Genomic DNA, 23,065 nt, shown 5'->3' on the forward strand with positions numbered 1-23,065 from the left:
TTTTGTCTTCTAGGCCACTAATTCATCCCTCTGCTTCTTCCAGCCTGCTGTTCATTACATCAAGCCTGCTTCCAATATCATTTATTGATTCTTCATCTCTGATTGATACTTTTTTTTAACTCTTTCATCTCTTTTGTAAGGCTCTCACTGATGTCTTCTTTTCTCAAGCCCAGGGGCTATCCTTATGATCATTGCTTTAAGTTCTCCATTAGGAAGGTTATTTATATTTGTTTTGCTTAGCTCTCTGGCTGTGGCCTTAGCTTGTTTTCTTTATTTGTGATAAATCCCTCTGTCTTCTGGGAAAATGTTCCTCTACAATATCTGACACTATAACTCTTAAGGATTATTTTTTTCTAATATTATACTTTCATCCTTTGACACAGATACTTGTTTTTCAGAGAGAATTTAGTCACCAGGTTTGAACTGCTAAAAAAAAATTCCAACAATCTTTGTTACATGATTTTTAATAAACTGACTCAGTTTTTCAGTATTCTGAACAAAATGAGCAAATATATTACTTGAGTAATAAAGCAGAAAACAAATTGATAGTAGGTGATGGCATAGTAATGAGTAATCTATTTTTAAAACAATCATGTCTGGAATGAATAGGAAAAGTTAAAGAACAGTTAAAGAAAAGAAAAATTCTTTAAGGAAAAGTTAAATAATTAGAAGACATCAGCTTCTTTCACATAAAAATGATGAACTTGAATAAAGTATTTAAATAGTCATGTAAGCAGGATAAGAATTTCAGTCTCTAACCCCAATAACAAAGCAGAAATTCAATGAAATTAAACAGATTTTCCTAATAGGAAATTTTTAAGATCAATTGGAAAAGGAGATGTGGGATATATACCCTTATTTCACATGAGTTAAAAGAGAAATTGCTATTTTAACATAAAAAATAAAACTGGGTCTAATATCCTGTTTTGAAGGTTGTTATAAATGTCCTCTGAGGAAAATTTCAAGTGCCGTGGATGCCTCAGAAATACCATCAGTGAACATTTTTTTATCTTGGGTAAAAAAAAAATTGAGGTTCATAAAGATAAGAAAAAGTTACACACTTACCCCTATTGATTTTAAAAGCAGTTCGGTTATAAGTGTAGTCCACAACTCTGGGAAGCATGATATAATAGGGCATTACAATTTAGTTTTCAACTCATTATCATTCAAAACTTTGGAATTTTGGTCCATATCTTTACACTCATTTTCCTTCTTTGTAGTTTTTGCCTCTGTAAGTATAGTTCCTGAAGAGGCATTTTCACCAGGTAGATGACGATTCTTCAAAATATTTAGGATTAAAAAGGCTGGGATATAGCTTAATCCTCTTAGAGCTGCTGGCAAACCAAGGTAGATGTATCTATAAAAAAAATGTTTTTAAATATTAAGCTTACATAGTGTGGTGAGTACAAGCTAGTTTTGAGTATCTTTAATTATTAATATTTCATTCCCATGAGGACAATCGCAGCTGTTTTGCATGTCAATCTTATATAAGCAACTTTGCTGAACTCACTTATTAATTGTTTGTTAAATTTTTTTTGCAAATTTTCATCTAGAAAATTCACACTTATTTTCTTTTCTTATCTTTGGGTTTTTTTAAATCTTTTTACAACAAATTGAACCTCTGGTTTGAATGCAATACTGATAATGGCAGCAGTTGTATTCTAGTATTTAATAAGAATGCTTCCAAAGAATAACCATCAATTGTATTATATATTCTGTGGGGGTCTTTTTCATGGCTTTTTAAAAAAGGTTTATTTATTTTAAGAGAGGGAGAGAGGGAGAGAGAGAATCGCAAGCAGGCTCCATGCTCAGTATGAAGCCTGACACGATGTTCAATCTCACAACTATGAAATCATGACCCGAGCCAAAATCAAGAGTTGGACACTTAATCAGCTGAGGCACCCAGGCGCCCCTGGATGATTTTACTCAGATTAAGAAAGTTCCTCTTCTATTCTGAATTTGCTCAGAGTTTCAATTATGAATACATAAAGTATCACCAGATTATTTTTGTTCCTATAGTTAGCAGAACATCAAAGATTTTGCCCCCTTAATTGTGTTAATAGAGTATATTAGGTTAATAGATTTTTCTAATGTTGAACCATCCTTGCATGACTAACCTCTATCAGTGAGGCTTTATACATTATTACATTTGATTTATTATTTTTTAGAATTTTTGCATGTGTATTTATAAGTTAAGCCAGCCTATACTTTTTTCCTTATGCTGAACTTGTCCAATCTGAATATCAAGACTGGACACTTGTATTGTTTAACTTTTTTTCTGTTATCAACAATACTGCAGTAAACCTCCTTTTACATGTCTCCCTGTGTATGTTAGCAAGATTTTCTCTAAAATGTCTCAGGGTCTTAGAGTACCCAACTCAGCAATTGTCCAGACGTTTTCTTCAATAGTTTTTATCTACTACCAACATTCTTTATAGTCTATAGTGTCTTCTGTCATAAAGAAAATTTTTAGATTTATATTTAGTGATATTGGCTCATTTCTTGCTCTTTGGTTTGTGTGTGGTTTTTTTTCAACTCAAACCCAAAGCAATAAGGATCAGAGATATGTGGCTGTGTTGTTGCTGTAAACAACCAATCTACTATTGGTTTAATTGTTATTTCTTTGTAAGTCACCTATTTATTTCTCTGGTAATTTTTATATTCATTTTTCTTTATCTTGAATGTTTATAATTTTACTCTGATATGCTCATTTATATATTTTTTGACTATGCCTTTAAAATGTAAGCTGAAAACTATAGAAAGCTTATGAAGGAAATTGAAGAAGATATAAAGAAATGGAAAGACATTCCCTGCTCATGGATTGGAAGAATAAATATTGTCAAAATGTCAATACTACCCAAAGCTATCTACACATTCAATGCAATCCCAATCAAAATTGCACCAGCATTCTTCTCGAAACTAGAACAAGCAATCCTAAAATTCATATGGAACCACAAAAGGCCCTGGATAGCGAAAGTAATTTTGAAGAAGAAGACCAAAGCAGGAGGCATCACAATCCCAGACTTTAGCCTCTACTACAAAGCTGTCATCATCAAGACAGCATGGTATTGGCACAAAAACAGACACATAGACCAATGGAATAGAATAGAAACCCCAGAACTAGACCCACAAACGTATGGCCAACTCATCTTTGACAAAGCAGGAAAGAACATCCAATGGAAAAAAGACAGTCTCTTTAACAAATGGTGCTGGGAGAACTGGACAGCAACATGCAGAAAGTTGAAACTAGACCACTTTCTCACACCATTCACAAAAATAAACTCAAAATGGATAAAGGACCTGAATGTGAGACAGGAAACCATCAAAAGCTTAGAGGAGAAAGCAGGAAAAGACCTCTCTGACCTCAGCCGTAGCAATCTCTTACTCGACACATTCCCAAAGGCAAGGGAATTAAAAGCAAAAGTGAATTACTGGGACCTTATGAAGATAAAAAGCTTCTGCACAGCAAAGGAAACAACCAACAAAACTAAAAGGCAACCAACGGAATGGGAAAAGATATTTGCAAATGACATATCAGACATATCCAAAATCTATAAAGAGCTCACCAAACTCCACACCCAAAAAACAAATAACCCAGTGAAGAAATGGGCAGAAAACATGAATAGACACTTCTCTAAAGAAGACATCCGGATGGCCAACAGGCACATGAAAAGATGCTCAACGTCGCTCCTTATCAGGGAAATACAAATCAAAACCACACTCAGATATCACCTCACGCCAGTCAGAGTGGCCAAAATGAAGAAATCAGGAGACTATAGATGCTGGCGAGGATGCGGAGAAACGGGAACCCTCTTGCACTGTTGGTGGGAATGCAAATTGGTGCAGCCGCTCTGGAAAGCAGTGTGGAGGTTCCTCAGAAAATTAAAAATAGACCTACCCTATGACCCAGCAGTAGCACTGCTAGGAATTTATCCAAGGGATACAGGAGTACTGATGCAGAGGGGCACTTGTACCTCAATGTTTATAGCAGCACTCTCAACAATAGCCAAATTATGGAAAGGGCCTAAATGTCCATCAACTGATGAATGGATAAAGAAATTGTGGTTTATATACACAATGGAATACTACGTGGCAATGAGAAAGAATGAAATATGGCCTTTTGTCGCAATGTGGATGGAACTAGAGAGTGTGATGCTAAGTGAAATAAGCCATACAGAGAAAGACAGATACCATATGGTTTCACTCTTATGTGGATCCTGAGAAACTTAACAGAAACCCATGGGGGAGGGGAAGGAAAAAAAAAAAAAGAGGTTAGAGTGGGAGAGAACCAAAGCATAAGAGACTATTAAAAACTGAAAACAAACTGAGGCTTGATGGGGGGTGGGAGGGAGGGGAGGGTGGGTGATGGGTATTGAGGAGGGTACCTTTTGGGATGAGCACTGGGTGTTGTATGGAAACCAATTTGACAATAAATTTCATATATTAAATAAATAAATAAATAAATAAATAAATAAATAAATATAAAAAAAAGTATTTTGAAGTGAAAATTCATGCCTCAAATTGTAGAACATTCTAAGCCATTAATTTTTTTAAATTTATATCTGCCATTTCCTCTATTCTTTTTCTAGAAATTTTTTTTGAGGTGTATGTTTTAATTGTTAACTGGTCTTTAATATTACATAGGTGTTTATTTTTGTTGAATCAGTTCATATTGTTGATCTACATTCTAGATAAATTCTTCCGTACTCTCTTCTAGTTCACCAATTCTCAACTGTATTGCCTTCAAATTTATTATATACTTAGGATTCCTTTTATTATCTCAATAACATGCATTTAATCTATAATGTTTCTGAGTTCTTAATATTCTTATTTCTGCTTGATTTTTCCTATCATTTCTTGTTAACTTTTAATGGATATTATGCCATTTATTAATTTTAATCCTATTGAGCTGGTTAAGCATACTTATTTTAAAGTCTTTGTCAAACTCCTACATTATATGAAATTTAATCAGGAACGAAGTCATGTTTCATTGGGAATTTATATGCTTATCTTTTTTACCATTAGATTTGTTCATGTTTTTTTTTTCAGAATTTTTAATTTTTTTTAAATTTACATCCAAGTTATTTAGCATATAGTGCAACAATGATTTCAGGAGTAGATTCCTTAATGCCCCTTACCCATTTATCCCATCCCCCCTCTCACAACCCCTCCAGTAACCCTCTGTTTGTTCTCCATATTTAAAAGTCCCTTCTGTTTTGTCCCCCTCCCTGTTTTTATATTATATGTTTCCCTTCCCTTATGTTAATCTGTTTCGTCTCATAAAGTCTTCATATGAGTGAAGTCATATGATATTTGTCTTTCTCTGACTGATCAATTTCACTTTGCATAAGTGTTGCAAATGGCAACAGTAGTTGCAAATGATAAGATTTCATTCTTTTTAATTGCCTAGTAATACTCCATTGTATATATCTACCACCACTTCTTTATCCATTCATCCATCGATGGGCATTTGGGCTCTTTCCATACTTTGGCTATTGTTGGTAGTGCTGCTATAAATATTGGGGTGCATATGTCCCTTTGAAACAGCACACCTGTATCCTTTGGATAAATACCTAGTAGTGCAATTGCTGGGTCGTAGGGTAGTCCTATTTTTAATTTTTTGAGGAACCTGCATGCTGTTTTCCAGGGTGGCTGCCCCAGCTTGCATTCCCACCAACAATGCAAAAGAGATCCTCTTTTCCGCATCCTTGACAGCATCTATTGTTGCCTGAGTTGTTCATGTTAGCCATTCTGACAGGTGTCAGGTGGTATCTCATTGTGGTTTTGATTTGTATTTACCTGATGATGAATGATGTTGAGCATTTTTGCATATGTTTGTTGGCCAACTGGATGTCTTCTTTGGAGAAGTGTCTATTCATGTCTTTTGTCCATTTCTTTACTGGATTTTTTGTTTTGTGGGTGTTGAGTTTGATAAATTCTTTATAGATTTTGGATACTAACCCTTTATCTCATATGTCATTTGCAAATATCTTCTCCCATTCTGTCGGTTGCCTTTTAGTTTTGCTGATTGTTTCCTTCACTGTGCAGAAGCCTTTTATTTTGATGAGGTCCCAATAGTTCATTTTTGCTTTTGTTTCCCTTGCCTCCGGAGACGTATTGAGTAAGAAGTTGCTGCGGCCAAGATCAAAGAGGTTTTTGCCTGCTTTCTCCTCAAGGATCGAGGCTTCCTGTCTTATATTGAAGTCTTTCTTCCATTTTGAGTTTATTTGTGTGTATGGTGTAAGAATGTGGTCTGGGTTCATTCTTCTGCATGTAGCTGTTCAGTTTTCCTAGTACCACTTGCTGAAGAGACTGTCTTTATTCCATTGGATATTCTTTCCTGCTTTGTCAAAGATCAGTTGGCCATACATTTGTGGGTCCATTTCTGGGTTCTCTATTCCATTCCATTGACCTGAGTGTCTGCTCTTATGCCAGTACCATACTGTCTTGATGATTACAGCTTTGTAGTATAGCTTAAAGTCTGAGATTGTGATGCCTCCTGCTTTGGTTTTCTTTTTCAAGATTGCTTTGGCTATTCGGGGTCTTTTCTGGTTCCATAAAATTTTAGGATTATTTCTTCTAGCTCTGTGAAGAATGCTGGTGTTACTTTGGTAGGGATTGCCTTGAATATGTAGATTGCTTTGGGTAGTATCAACATTTTAACAATATTTGTTCTTCCTATCCAGGAGCATGGAATTTTTTCAATTTTTTTTTGTATCTTCTTCAATTTATTTCCTAAGCTTTCTATAGCTTTCAGTGTATAGATTTTTCACCTCTTTGGTTAAATTTATTCCTAGGTATTTTATGGGTTCTGGTGCAAATGTAAATGGGATTGATTCCTTGATTTCTCTTTCTGTTGTTTCATTGTTGGTGAATAGGAATGCAACCGATTTCTGTGCATTGATTTTATATCCTACAACTGCTGAATTCATGAAACAGTTGTAGCAGTTTTTTGGTGGAATCTTTTGGGTTTTCCATATAGATTGTCATGTCATCTGTGAAAAGTTTGACCTCTTCCTGGACAATTTGGATGCATTTTATTTCTTTGTATTGTCTGATGGCAGAGGTTAAGACTTCTAATACTATGTTGAATAATAGTGGTGAGAGTGGACATCCCTGTCTCGTTATGGAAAGCGCTCAGTTTTTCCTCATTGAGGATGATATTAGCATTGGGTCGTTCATATATGGCATTTTATGATCTCGAGGTATGATCCTTCTATCCCTACTTTCTTGAGGGTTTTTATTAAGAAAGGATGCTGTTTTTGTCAAATGCTTTCTCTGCATCTATTGAGAGGATCTTATGGTTCTTGTCCTTTCCTTTGTTGATGTGATGAATCACGTTAATTGTTTTGTGGATATTGAACCAGCCCTCTATCCCAGGTATAAATCCCACTTGGTCATGGTGAATAATTTTTTTTAATGTATTGTTGGATCTGGTTGGCTAATATTTTGTTAAGGATTTTTGCATCCATGTTCATCAGGGAAATTGGTCTATAGTTCTCCTTTTTAGTGGGGTCTCTGTCTGGTTTTGGATTCAAGGTAATGCTGGTTTCATAGAAAGAGTTTGGAAGTTTTCCTTCCATTTCTATTTTTTGGAACAGCTTCAAAGGAATAGGCATTAATTCTTCCTTAAATGTTTGGTTGATTTCCCCTGGAAAACAATCTGGCCCTGGACTCTTGTTTTTTTGGGAGATTTTTGATTACTAATTCAATTTCTTTACTGGTTATGGGTTTGCTCAAATTTTCTATTTCTTCCTGTTTCAGTTTTGGTAGTGTATATGTTTCTAGGAATTTGTCCAATTCTTCCAGATTTCCCTTTTTATTGGCATATAATTGCTCATAATATCCTCATTATTGTTTCTATTTCAGCTGTGTTGGTTGTGATCTCTCTTTTTTCATTCTTGATTTTATTTATTTGGGTCCTTTCCTTTTTCTTTTTGATCAAACTGACTAGTGGTTTATCAATTTTGTTAATTCTTTCAAAGAACCAGCTTCTGGTTTCATTGATCTGTTCTGCTGCATTTTGTTTTTGTTTTTGTTTTGATAGCATTAATTTCTGCTCTAATCTTTATTATTTCCTGTCTTCTGCTGTTTTGGGGTTTTATTTGCTGTTCTTTCTCCATCTCTTTAAGGAGTAATGTTAGGCTGTGTATCTGAGACCTTTCTTCCTTTTTAGGAAGGCCTGGATTGCTACATACTTTCCTCTTATGACCGCCTTTGCTGTGTCCCAGAGGTTTGGGGTTGTGGTGTTATCATTTTCATTGGTTTCCATATAATTTTTAATTTCCTCTTTAACTTCTTGGTTGGCCCATTCATTTTTAGTAGGATGTTCTTCAGTCTCCAAGTATTTGTTACCTTTCCAAATTTTTTCTTGTGGTCGATTTTGAGTTTCGTGGTATTGTCGTCTGAAAACATGCACGGTATGATCTCGATATTTTTGTAGTTGCTGAGGGCTGATTTGTATCCCAATATGTGGCCTATTCTGGGGAACGTTCCATGTTCACTGGAGAAGAATGTATATTCTGCTGCTTTAGGATGAAATGTTCTGAATATATCTGTCAAGTCCATCTGGTCCAAGTGTAATTCAAAGCATTGTTTCCTTGTTGATTTTTTGATTAGATGATGTGTCCATTGCTGTGAGTGAGGTGTTGAAGTCTCCTACTATTATGGTATTACTACCAATGAGTTTCTTTATGTTTGTGATTGATTTATATATTTGGGTGCTTCTTCATTTGGCACATAAATGTTTACAGTTGTTAGGTCTTCTTGGTTGATAGACCCCTTAATTATGATATAATGCCCTTCCTCATCTCTTGATACAGTCTCTATTTTAAAGTCTAGATTGTCTGATATCAGTATGGCTACTCTGGCTTTTTTTGTTGACCATTAGTATGATATATTGTTCTCTGTCCCCTTCCTTTCAATCTGAAGGTGTTTTTAGGTCTAAAGTGGGTCTCTTGTAAATAGCATATAGATGGATCCTGTTTTCTTATCCATTCTGTTACCCTGTGTCTTTTGATTGGAGCATTTAGTCCATTGATGTTTAGAGTGAGTACTGAAAGATATTAATTTATTGCCATTATGCTGTTTGTAGAGTTGGAGTTTCTGGTGGTGTTCTCTGGTCCTTTCTAATATTTGTTGGTTTTGGTATGTATGTATGTATGTATGTATGTATTTTTCATCTTTTCTCCCCTCAGAGAGCCCCCCTTAATATTTCTTGCAGGACTGGTTTAGTGGTCACAAACTCCTTTAATTTTTGTTTGTCTGGGAAACTTTTTATCTCGCCTCTATTTTGTTTTTTTTAAATTTTTTTAAACGTTTATTCATTTTTGAGACAGAGAGAGACAGAGCATGAACGGGGGAGGGTCAGAGAGAGGGAGACACAGAATCTGAAACAGGCTCCAGGCACTGAGCTGTCAGCACAGAGCCCGACGCGGGGCTCGAACTCACAGACTGCGAGATCATGACCTGAGCTGAGTCGGCCGCTTAACCAACTGAGCCACCCAGGTGCCCCTCTCTGCCTCTATTTTGAATGACAGCCTAGCTGGATAAAGAATTCATGCCTGCATATTTTTCTGATTCAGCACATTGAATATATCCTGCCACTCCTTTCTGGCCTGCCAAGTTTCTGTGCATAGGTCTGCTGCACACCTGATCCGTCTTCCCTTGTAGGTTAGGGACTTTTTTTCCCTTGCTGCTTTCATGATTCTCTCCTTGCCTGTGTATTTTGTGAATTTGACTATGATATGCCTTGTTGATGGTTAGTTTTTGTTGAATCTAATGGGAGTCCTCTGTGCTTCCTGGATTTTGATGTCTCTGTCTTTCCCCAGGGTAGGAAAGTTTTCCACTATGATTTGCTCACATAACCTTTCTACCCCTTTTTCTCTCTCTTCATCTCTGGGACCACTATGATTCTGATGTTCTTCCTTCTTAATGAGTCACTGATTTCTCTAATTCTTAAATCGTGCTCTTTTGTCTTAATCTCCCTCTTTTTTTTTCTGCTTCATTTTTCTCCATAAGTTTGTCCTGTATCGCTGATTCTCTGTTCTCCCTCATCCATCCTTGCCGCCACAGCATCCATTTGAGATTGCAGCTCAGTTATAGTATTTTTTATTTCATCCTGACTAGCTTACTTCTTTTATCTCTGCAGAAAGGGATTCTAATCTATTTTCCACTCCAGCTAGTCTTCTTATTATCGTGATTCTAAATTCTGGTTCAGACATCTTGCTTGTATCTGTGCCGGTTAAGTCCCTGGCTGTCATTTCTTCCTGCTCTTTCTTTTGGGGTGAATTCCTTCATTTAGTCATTTTGAAGGGAGAAAAGGAATTAATGAAGTAGAAAAAATTAAAATTAAAAAAGTATTAAAATTAAGACATTAAAAACAAACAACACACACACACACACACACACATACATACAAATTGAATAAATGATGCTAGATCCTAAGTGTGTTTTGGTCTTGGTGTTGAAAGTAGCTTGATAGATTAGAGAAAAAAGGGGAGAAAAAAAGAAATCATTTGAAAATTTGAAAAAATGAATATGCTGAAGTAGACTAAAATGAAATGATCGAAGTAAAATAGAATTTGAAAAAAAATTAAAGTAAAAAATATAGTAGAGGGGCGCCTGGGTGGCGCAGTCGGCTAAGCGTCCGACTTCAGCCAGGTCACGATCTCGCAGTCCGTGAGTTCGAGCCCCGCGTCAGGCTCTGGGCTGATGGCTCAGAGCCTGGAGCCTGTTTCCGATTCTGTGTCTCCCTCTCTCTCTGCCCCTCCCCCGTTCATGCTCTGTCTCTCTCTGTGCCAAAAATAAATAAAAAACGTTGAAGAAAAAATTAAAAAAAAATAGTAGAAAAAACTTAAAGAAAAATATTTTTAATAAAAATTGAAAATAAAAATGATTTTTTTCTCTTTCTGTATTCAAGAAAAAAGAAACGAAAAAGAGAAAAAAGAAAGAAAATTGAATAGTTTGACTAACAGACTGAAATACGACTGAAATTACTTCATTTTCCGCTAGAAGTCAAACTATGAAGCATTTTATAGTTCATAAACTAAGTAGGCAGTGAGGCTTGCGTTCTTAAAGACAGAGGTTGGCCCGGTTGGGCAGGGCTTAGTGTACTGGCTCCATTCTCCACTAGATGGCGCTGTTAGCCTACTGGGGTCGATTGTTGTGGTGCTTGCAGGTGCGTATGCACATACGTGGAAGCGATGAAAATGGTGTCACCCAGCTACCCAGTCTCTAGTATTGGAACTCTGTTTTCTGCAACCAGCAATCATTCATCCGTCCTCTGTCTTCAGCTTTTGTCCATTTCTTGCTTTTTCACTGTCTTTGACCAAGCCCCAGGCAGTACCTCTCTCCTGAGTTTTATCTCAGATGCGACTGTTTTCCCAGGCCCCTTACTTCTGTGCAGCTTTGACCCATTCAGCCCCTCTGCGGGAGGGTCTCACCGAGCAATGGCCAAATGTTGGCTGCACCCAGGAATGCTTGCTGGACCCTGCTGCTGCTGGTGCCCTGAGACTGTGGCCAGATGCCAGCCCACCCCAGAAAAAGTTCACAAGACAGTGTAGCAGCAGCATTTTAGGGATTATGGAAAATCACAACACACATCTGGCACCAGGCTTCACCCTTAATGACCTTGTTCCAACACCAGCGAATGTGGCCGCCTTCTGGGGCCTGCTGGGCCCAGGTGGTCTCACAGCCTCTACCAAATGTCCTTCCAGCAGTGGAACTGCTTCTCCCCGTGTGGCCTGAGAACCTCCTGGACCCCACTCTGCTCCTTGGGATTTGCTCTTTCCACCAGAGCACCGTCAGGTATCAAGCTGCAGAGTTTAGACTCTGTGCTCCTCCTGTTTACAGTCTTAATGGAATTTAAACCCTCTCCTTACTCATTTCTTTTTACTTCAGTCCCTGTGGCTGTTTCCAATTTTCCTCTTTTCCCCCAGCTGCTTTTGGGGAGGGGTGCTTTTCCCATATTTTCCCCGTCTCTGTCTTCTCTCCACATGCAAAAGCAGCTTCCTGCCCTCTGTGGCTTCTGTCTTCCCAAGTTCACCACTCCATGTCACATACCTGCTGAATTCTGTGGTTCAGGTTGTGCAGATTGTGTGTTAATCCTCAGATCAGTTTTCTAGGTGTGCAGGATGGTTTAGTGTTTGGCTGTATTTCATGGATGCAAGACACTCAAAAAACTTCCACGCTCTTCTGCCATCTTGGCTCCTCTTGTTCATGTGTTTTTAAGTTTTAGCTTGCAAAACTAAACAATTTTGAATGTTTTGTTGTTGTTTTTGTTGCCTGTTCTGGTTTTCTTCCTGTGTATTTATTCTCCCAAATTTGTTCTGTTTGCTCTTTCTCTGTATTTATTCTTCTAAATCTAATAGCTTTCCCTTTGTTCCTGAGGCCAGACTGAGTTTTTATAAGGGTGATTTTTTTATAGTGATACTGGGATTAATCACAAGGAGAACAGATTGTTTGGTCTGGTTCTTGGATATATCTATGTCTTAGTTCCTCCTTAGTAACACAACAATGATGTGTTAAAGAGATTCTTTTAAAACCTCTTTTACAAAGAGGTTTGTATTTGTTTCCTAGGACCTCTGTAACAAAGCACCACAAACTTGATGGCTTAAAACAAAGTAAATTTATTCTCTCACAGTTCTGGAGGCTAGAAATTTAAAGCCAAAGTGTGCTTCCTCAGTAGACTCCAGGAAAGAATCCTTCCTTGACTCTTCCTATCTACTGGCAGCAATCCATAGCATTCCTTGTTTTGTAGATGCAACACTGCAATCTCTACCTCTGCCTTCACACAGGATTCGTCCTGTATATACGTGTCTCTATGCCTCTTTTCCTCTTCTTATAAGGACACTGGTGATTTGATTTAGGGCCCACTCTAATCCAGAAGGACCTCATCTTAATTTCACTAATTTAAAGACTTATTTACAAACAACTTATTTCCAAATAAAGTCATATACTGAGGTTATGAGTGGACATGAAATTTTGAGGGACACTACTCAACCCAGTTCATGGGTGTTCAACACCACCTCATGGATTAAGCACTGAATCTGGATCTAATCTCTTGACTCCTTGGAAGTACTTTATTTTTTCTTTGGAAACTGATCACCCAGAAACCACTTCCTGTTTCTAGGCTTAGAGGCTTTGCATTAGCCTTTGTATTCAGCTTTTATTTATTCCTTTATGTTGCTGTTCAATTTCTACTTCAGGAAAACTGGATGTCCAGAATGATGTTTATATTATCTTTTTTTTTTTTTTAATTTTTATTTTAGAGACAGAGAGAGTACAAATGGGGGAGGGGCAGAGAGAGCCAGAGACAGAATCTGAAGCAGGCTGCAGGCTCTGAGCAGTCAGCACAGAGCCTGACGTGGGGCTCGAACCCACAAACCGTGAGATCACGACCTGAGCTGAAGTCAGACGCTTAACCAACTGAGCCACCCAGGCGCCCCATGTATTATCTTTGAACCCGGATATATCCCTTTCAAATTTAAAATTATATCTATTGTTCTTATTTGAAATAAGAAATATATCAATACATAACTTATTGAGCTACTTATCAGGCTTTTCTACCTTATTTGAAATTACATTGTTGTCCTTTTTATAAATAATTAGTTCATTAATTTTTAGTCTTTAAAAAATATGTATATATACATATAAAGTTCTAAATATACCTTTGAGTATTGTTTTAGCTTTGTCCCACAAATTTTCCTCTGCAGTGCTTTCACTGATGTAGAGTTTTAGTTATTTCATTATTTTTATTATAATTTATGCTTTGACCTGTAAGTAATTTCAAATGTGAGGTTTTGGGAACATTTTATCATAGATTTCTAATTGCATTGCATTATGGACAGAAAACAATGGTTGTAAGGTATCAAACTTTTTTTTAAACTTTGTGACATTAGACTTAGTTGTAATGTTTTTTATAGGCTTGAGAAAAATATATATTCTATTGGTTGGGGTTTTTTAAATTGCTGTATATCTATTAGATAACTCTTGTACAATTTGGCGATTCAAATTTTTCTGTATCCTTAGTAACTTTTTGCCTATATTTTATATTTCCTTTTGGAAAAGTGTGTTGAAATTTTCTACTCTGTAGATTTCTTCTTGTAATTTTGTAAATTTTTTGTTTTATATATTTGAGATTAGGTCGATAAATATATATGGGTTGATGACTGTTACATATTATTGATAAAGTGTTTTTTTATTACTAAGTAATATCCTTATTTAACTGTTAATCCTTTTCACCTTAAATTCTATTTTGTCTTACAGTCATTAATATAATCACAAAAGCTTGATTTAATATCTGCCTGGTGTTTTTTTTCCTGACCTTTATCTTCAATCTTTCTTCACATATATATTTTAAGCTATGTCTTGTAAGCAACATATAGCTGGAATTTTGAAAACACTGAAACTCACATGAAAGTATCTTTTAAGCAAGTTCAGTTGGTTCACATTTATTATGAAACCTGATGTATTTAGGCTTATTTTTTCAACTTATTTTGTGTGCTTTTATTTCCCTATTTCTTACTTTCCTTGAATTTTCCTTAATCCTTTTATTCCTTTCTACTAGCTTGGAATAAATGTAAGTGGCCATCCTTATATCTTTACATTTTTGGCATAACTTAAAGTTAGTTAGTTAGTATTTCTATTCTTCGAACTGTAAAAGAGTACTAGATTTTCCCTGGATTTTAAACTGACAGTTTAGCCTGACATAGTTGCATGGATGCTGGCTGGAGATACGAGACTTCCAGGCCAGAGACAAAGGACATTTTTACTCACAGTACAACAATCATCACAAGCTTCATGTTCAGGTTGGTTTTCCTTAACCTTCAAGTCCCAAAGAAATCACACCATGGGAAACCTATGTGAATTTTGTGCATACAATGGGTTTGGTTCACAGCTAAGAAAGCCTGAACTTAGGAAATCCCATTCTTTTAAATGGGTTGGAAGAAAATCTGCCAGCCTTAGAGAGAGTTATTACTTTTATCATCCTAGACAGCAAACTCTGCTCCATAGGAAAACATCATCTACATACTCCAAGATCATTTACTATTCAAACATCCTTGAAAAGATAGTCCAAAACAAAATCCTCTGCTAATAAGATATGCAGAAATGTAAGAGACCCATGGAGAACTGTTTACCAACAATATCCACCTCCTGTTTCTACTCTACACCATCTGGTAAATTTTCTCACGAGTACACTTTATCAGCCACTCTAATTAATCTGACTGATAGAGGATGCTAACAAATAAAATCATCTTGTCTAAAATAGCATTTAATTAAGGCTACTATCAACAGGAATCTTGGTAGCAGGATGAGGCCAATCTATATCAGTGATCCTCAGTGTTTCTCAACTGTGAAGGTATGTACGCGGGCCCACCTTCACATTACCTCTGAAGAGCTTTTGGGGAACAGAGAACTGATGAAAACATGAATCTCATGCTGTCTGATCTCTTCATAGTACTTGCCATATATCCTTTTACTAATCAAAATAAGACCTTAGAATGTTTTAAACAATGCTAAATTGTTTTTTAGTAAATGAATTTTTGTACTTTCAATTTTGTACGATCAAGAGAAATTGATACAGATCTAAACAAAATTCAGGTCTCCAGATAAAAAAGAACATGGAAATAGAGCAAATGGAAGTATTTTGTTCAAAAACACATTATGTTGAGTTTTGTTTAAAATCAGATTTATACTAACAAAAGAATAAGACTTTATGAGACAAGAAGAATTTTGTGTCAGCAAAATTTAACGAAGAAGGAAAAATATTTCAAAAAGTAGAGGTAGATGTAAAAAGAAGTAAAGATTCAGGCTAGTAAGATGCTGAAATGATGTAGGATGCAATGAGGATACTTTAAAGAGTAATATAATTTTTAAAGGTAGTTTATGTATAGCTATTACCTTCAATAATGCGTTGATTGCAAACAATTTAACAAAGATTATTTTGAAAGGCTAGGTTAAGGGAGTTATCCATGCTTATATTTACCAAGTAGTTTGAAAATATTGAGGAAATAAAATTCTGGTATATAAATAAGGAATAGAGATGTAGTATTAGCATATGTTCTGGAAGCATAGCCAAAAGTAGTCTAGTAACTGAAAAAGAAAGTGTTATACATGAATGTTGTCATTTTATGTACAGTCTGTGCTTAGAAAGCAATTCTTTAAAAAAAAAAGATTATTATATTTACCTGAAATTGGCTGAATCATATATCCTGCATGCTCCTGACTCACCACATTTCAAAGTTCCCCAGTGTAAACATGTGGAATCCACTAAAGCTCCAAAATAAATAGGTGCAGGAATTCCAGCTACAGTTAAAGAGGGGAGAAAAAAAAACATCAACAAGGTAAGAATTAAGGTACATTATTTTGTTTGTAAACATTTCCGTTTTCTCTATTTGTATAATAAAGTATGAATAGAATGCTTTGATTTTATTTTTACATATCAGAAGTTGTTACTTTTACTATAACATTTCTAAGTTATAAAGGATAAGTAATGTGATGGATAAATGCAACATAAAAATCACTGATATTGAAAATCATTGAATTAATGACTCTTTATATTTTTTCTGCAATTTTTTGTACCAATCATGTATACATTTTACCTTAACAAAGTATTTTTCGTTCATTTGCTTTTCAAATCTTCTAACAGCTGAAAAGCAAAATTAAGTTCAGATAGGTCTTTTTCAAGAAAAAGGGGAAATTCTCCATTTCTTCTTGTACCTTATTCTCATACAAATTACTAAGTGCTGCAAACAGAAGGGATATTTGCTAGACTTGGAGAGAATGATTTCATTTTTTTGGTAGTTAATAGTGGCCTGATATGATGCTGGAAAAAAATAACAATTTTTACCAAATACTCTTGTGCAAAATGTATGTAACCCCACACCAAGAGACTTCTCTTCAGGCTTGATACACCTAAAAAATAAGTAAATTCATAAATAAAATGAAAATAGAGATTTAAACGCTGTTGTAGTTTCTTTAAAAAATTGTTTGTAAATGCTGGTAACACACTGGGCACTAGAACATTTTTTTTGCATGCTCAGATCTTGGTTATCCAAGGCCTGATTATCCAGTTTGTAGTCTACACACGAGCCCTACTTTTGATTCTTGGCATTTTACCTATCATTTTTTTGCTCATTATTATCAGAAAATTATCAAAGAAGAAAATATTTCATATCAGTTTCTACCCCAGTATCCATTTATTGAAGCAGTAGTTCTTGATTAAACCTTCAGCCTAAAACAAGAATAATGCAACCCTAGCTGTATTTAAATTATTTGTGTTAACAAAATACAGAAAAGCCAAGAATTATATAAATAAATGAAAGGCAGAAAGAAAACAAGGATAGAAATTTTCAAAGGAATGTGATGAAGAAATCCAAGGCAAACATATTTTAAGTGATTTGGTATCATTTCAAGAGTCACAAAGATCTCTCCATTCTCTCCAAAATCCCCACTCTTTTGCACTGTTGCCTGAAATTCCTATATGCAGAAATAGAGACTATAATTCTACAATGGACTTTCATGTGTCCCACTCACTCCAGCATCACCATGGCTAGCTCCTCAAAGAATTCACGTTGAGAGTTCTACTGTATTCCCTTTTCTTCCCTGACTAACTCAAAGCTGAGAAAATAAAAGTAGCTTTCTTCACAAAAGCATACATTTTTAGCAAAAATGTCATCTTATTGGCATTTTCTTAACATAAATGTTTTACTGAATTTTCAGAAACCTTATAGATTGATCTAGACATTATCTACCTGACACATAGGTTATTTAGACAACATCAATGATTTTACTCAGAAGGAAGAGAAGCCAAGAGACTCAGCATGACCCTCTAGGTCCCATGATTTCCATTTAATACAGAAAATAAGGCATTTAAGTTTTACTGAAGAATTTTTCTTTCCTCTCTATATCTAATATACTACTGAATGATCTCACAGAAATGTGAAATACTAATTTAAACTGTTATTATTTAAACTGTTGAAACAGTTTAAACTATTCTACAAACTCTATCATTGATTGGCATTGATAATAACAATTTCTAGAATCCAGGAATCAGAAAAGTTAGCATGCACATCATGGGAAAATGCTGAGAGAAATTCAAATTTTTCTTTAAATTGGCAGAATAGCAATGATGTTGCATCCCTTTGCCATCATGGTAGGAAATCCAGGGAGATCCCGCAAAAATAGAGACAACACAAGCATATTAACAAAAATCCAGGTATTAAATTCTACAATATGACCCTGGAAGGAGGTGGGGGAAGAGAGGAGGGACATGAAGAGAGCATGATTAAGTACTTGTTTTATTAGGAAGTAGATATTAACTGAAAAGTTTTAAAATTGATGAGCAAAATATAAGTATAATTAAGAATATCAATAATCAGTCTGACCATTTCAATAATCAAAGTAGCAGAAGAAAATCCAATATATACCGTACTTTCCTCTTATCTATGGTTTCACTTTCCACAGTTTCAGTTACCCACATTGAACTGTGGTGTGGAAGCAAATATTTCTCCTTCTGACATATCAGATCAATAGCAGCTGAATGCTACAGTCTGTATATCACAAGAGCTCCATCATTCACCTCATTTCATCTCATCATGTAGTCATTTTATCATCTCACATCATCTCAAGGAGAAAAAGGGTGAGTACAGCACAATGTGATATGTTGATAGAGACCAGATGCACTTAACTTTCATTGTAGTATATTGTTATAATTGTCCTATTTTATTATTAGTTATTGTTCTTAATCTCTACTGTGCCTAATTTATAAATTAGACTTTATCACAGTTATGTATCTTTAGGAAAAAATATCAAATATTTAGGGTTTGTTACTATCCATGGCTTCAGGCATCTGCTAGGGATCTTAAAATATGTCCCTTGCAGATAAAGGGGTACCACTGTACAATGGAAAGCAAAAAAAAAAAAAAAAAAAAAAAAAGAAAAAAAAAAAGAAAAAAAAAGAAGTAAAAAGAAAGTCAAATAAATAGAGTATATTAAATAAAATAGCAAAAAGAATCTTACCACAATAATTACAAGAAATCTAAGTGAGGGGTGCCTGGGTTGCTGAGTAGTTGTGTCCAACTCTTGCTTTTGGCTCATGCCTTGATTTCACAGTTCATAAGTTTGAGCCCTGCATTGGGATCTGTGCTGTCAATGCAGAGCCTGCTTGGGATTCTCTGTCTCTCCCTCTCTCTCCCGCTTATACTCTCACTCTCTCTCTCTCTTTCTCTCTCTCTCTCTCAAAATAAATAAACTTTTAAAAATAAATAAATATAAATGAGCTACATGTACCTATCTCAGATTATAAAATGATACCTAGCAAATTGCCTATGAAGCAAAATGAAAGACTGAAGATTGAAAATAAAGGAAAGGGAAAAGATATAACAGGTAACAACGAACCAAAAGAAAGCTAGAACTTCCATTTTAATGAAAAACAAAATACAATTCCCTAAAAGAAATAACTAAAAGATAAAGAAAATTAAGTGATGCTAACAATAGAAATATAATGATCAAAGACACATTTTCATCATATAATATAGCCTCCAAATATATGAATTAAAAAACTGAGAGATTTATAGGGAGAAATACACCAGCAATATTTATAGATTTGAACATCTCTGAAAAACTGATGAATTAATGCAGACAAAAACAAGAATACATTTGCAAAATTTAGATAACACAATGCTTTACTTCAATGCAAGAGATATGGAACTATATACCCAAAATTCAGTTACACATTCTTTTCAAAAAGACATGAAATACTAAAAAAAAATGCACTAGGCCCCAAATAAAACCTTGATATTCCATCTCCCCAACCTGTAATCTTTCAGATTAAGTTGTCTGAACATAAAAATAGAACAATAATAATAAATTATACCTATAGAAAGTTCTTAAAGATATGGAAATTACATAACACATTAATAAATAATCTTTGATCTGGTGGGGCAAATCACTATGAAATAGAAATAAACTCCACAGAAAATACTAGTTGAGGCATTGCTAAATCAATATTTGGAAAGAAATGTATAGATTTATGTACAGTAGTCAGAATGAACAAATGATCTAAGTATTAAACTCAAACAGTTGGATAAAGAAAAACAGAGCAAGCCTAAAAGAAAAAAAAATCAAGAAGAGCAGGATTACATGAAATAAAGATTAACAAAACCAAAACTCATTCTTTAAAAAGAGAAAAATAAAATAGACAAGCCTCTGACAACCATGATCAAGAAAAAGTAAAGAGGAGGCAAATAAAAAAATACGTAAGAAGAAAAGGGAAATCCTTTCAGATACATCAGAGAATATCAGATAAGGAATATTGTAAACACCTACATACAACAGGTTTAAGTAGAAATTGAAAATATGAATAGGCACTAATATTAAATAAATGAAAATAATAAATAGCATCACTGTCCCAACAATCCCAAAGTATAAATACTTTCACAGATGGATTCATATAGCTTTCAACAAATATTTAGTGTAAGTAGTGACAGAAATTAAAAAATAGAAAATTTATTAATTCATTTTGTGGGGCCTATGATGATTCCAAAACAAAAAAAGAATAAAAAGAAAAAAAAGAAAAAAAAGAAAATATGTCTATTTTATTTATCAACATAGAAGTAAGAGTTTTAAATAAAGTATTATTTAAACAAACCAAATCATATATAAAAATATAATTAAGTATGGTTTTTTTCATCCATGCAAACAGTTCAACATGAAAATATCTACCATTTTATTTTACTACACCAAAAATACTGAGTAGAAAAATTATAGAATCATAGATGCAGAAAAATACATCTAATAACATTTAATACCTATTTCATTATTAAAAACTTAGAAACTACATGAAAACTGTATACTGAAAAATCTACAGCAAATATCATCAAGGAAAAATGTGTATGTTTTCCATTAAGATTAGAAAAGTACAAGAATACTCGTTATCATCACTATCATTTCACATAGCTTTGGAGGTCCACGTTGATGCTTTAAGAAAAATTTAAAAGCCTAAGATGTGTAAGGTTTAGAAGTGAAGAGACAGGGGCACCTGGGTGGCTCAGTTGGTTAAGAGTCCAACTCTTGACCTCGGCTCAGGCAATGATTTCACGATTCGTGAATTCAAGTGCCATGTTGAGCTCTGTGCTGACAGCACGGAGCCTGCTTAGGATTCTCTCTCTCCCCCTCTCTCTCTGCCCCTCCCTGCTTGTGCTCTGTCTCTGTCTCTCAAAAATAAATAAATGTTAAAAAAAAACAACACAATACCATATGTAAAAGGTAAAGTTATAAAGCTATTAGGATAAAATTTAGGTGAATATTTGTATAGATTAGGAACATAAAAACATTTTTAAAATGTGACTCCCCAACACACAAACCCTAAGGGAAGAAAATTGTAAGATTTCAGTACAACAATATTTAGGATTTAATTTCATAAAAGAGAGTATGGAGAAATTAAAAGAAAGATGAGAGACTAGGAGATAATTGTATCATGTAAGCAATATTACATTAACATTTATAATTTAGACAATAATCAGCAAAATCACCAAGAAAAATATATGACATATAATAGAAAATCAGCAAAGAAAATCAATAAGCATCTTGAATCAGAAGCCTAAATAGCTAAAAAATAAATTTTGAAGATGCCTAAACACACTGGATCAGGAAATCACATATTGAAACATCAGTGAACTACCATTTTACAGTCATTGGACTAGTCTAAGTCAGAATGTTAGATAATGTCAAGTGTTAGTGAGGCTGTAAGAAGGCAGGTACTCTCAAGTGAGGAATGTGTGAGAACTCATACATATACATACTAAGCAGTATTTGGTGAATGTATGTACTCGTGAGTCTTATGAACCAAAGCAAGATTTAAAGCACAACACCACACATGTGAATATAGCAACACATACTCACAAAAAGATGTTAGTATTTTACAAAAGAAAATACATATTTAAGTTCGTGTAGCTATCATATTAATATGGGTGGCTATGGTGAGAGGAGGTGAAAAATAGAATGAAAAAAAGCAAAATCAAGAAAGAGTGAAAACTTATCCCAGCCTATGAGGATAATGTGCTGTGAACTGAGAATCACAATGAACTTAACTCTGCTTCTAAGTTCCAATGACATATGATGAAAAAAAGGGAGAAAATGCAAATTTTATTTACTAGGGATGTTTACAATCGTTTACTAGACATGAAGAATCTTGGAATAACAAGAACACATGTATGCCACACCTAAGTCTGAATTTTAGCTCTACAATTTCCTAGTGTTGCAAAGCCCTTCATCATTTGCATCTAACAATAGCTTTGTAAAAGACTCAAGCATTTATTATTATGCCTATTGTTTATTTTAAGTGAAGCTCAAATAAATCAAGGGACCTGTTTAAGTCCCTGTAGATAGGAATTGGTGACACAGGCTCTGACAGCTTTGCACTCTGCTGCCCAGTACTTTGAACCATCTGAAATGACTGCAAGGCAACCACTCTTTACCCATCAAAATGACCATTTCATATGGTTTACACTAAAATATAAATGTGTCTCCTTTTGTGTGAAACAATGAGAGGGTCACTAATTTAACTGCAAAATATAAGGAAGGAAAGATAGGGAGGAAAATGGCAAAATATGAATATTTATATTCCTATACTTTTAAAATTTTGTAAAATCTGACAATGCCTAGTGTTAAACTCTTAATAAATGATATATATGAGCACAGGATTCTTAGATAATGTGGGCTCCAGGGGGATTTCTTAGAAAAAGGCTCTTTAATAAAGGATCCAAAAGGAATATAAATAAAGAAAATATTTTCTGTACCTTAGGAGAACCATATATCCAGGTATGGCAGATAAGGAATAAATGAAACTGCCAATTGCTGACAAGATTAAAAAGTACTGGAGCATCATGGAACAGTCATGTCCTTTGTCACACAGCCCAAGAACTGCAGATGAATTTCCTGATGTTTGAATGCAGCTACAATTTTGGAATACCTATCAGAAAATAATATTATCCTATTTAAAGAAAGTAAAATTTTGAACACAAATCACAAATATTTTGTACATAGGCAACTGGATCAAGGC

At 34.7% G+C, this 23,065-nt stretch overlaps 1 protein-coding gene across 1 annotated transcript in view; it reads right to left on the reverse strand.

Moving 5' to 3' along the window:
• Nucleotides 1-656: 656 nt before the first annotated feature.
• The window catches only part of SLCO1A2 (solute carrier organic anion transporter family member 1A2), a 53,089-nt gene continuing 30,680 nt past the window's right edge, over nucleotides 657-23,065 (reverse strand). Inside the window, exons 12-15 of the mRNA XM_015536192.2 lie at nucleotides 22,803-22,975; nucleotides 16,853-16,917; nucleotides 16,191-16,308; nucleotides 657-1,357 (exon numbers count right to left, since the gene is read on the reverse strand). Coding sequence (XP_015391678.1) covers nucleotides 1,138-1,357; nucleotides 16,191-16,308; nucleotides 16,853-16,917; nucleotides 22,803-22,975 — 576 coding nt within the window. The 3' untranslated portion in view covers nucleotides 657-1,137. The remainder of the gene's footprint in view (nucleotides 1,358-16,190; nucleotides 16,309-16,852; nucleotides 16,918-22,802; nucleotides 22,976-23,065) is intronic.

This window comes from Panthera tigris, chromosome B4 (assembly GCF_018350195.1).
Source record: "Panthera tigris isolate Pti1 chromosome B4, P.tigris_Pti1_mat1.1, whole genome shotgun sequence".
NCBI classification, from domain to species: domain Eukaryota; kingdom Metazoa; phylum Chordata; class Mammalia; order Carnivora; family Felidae; genus Panthera; species Panthera tigris.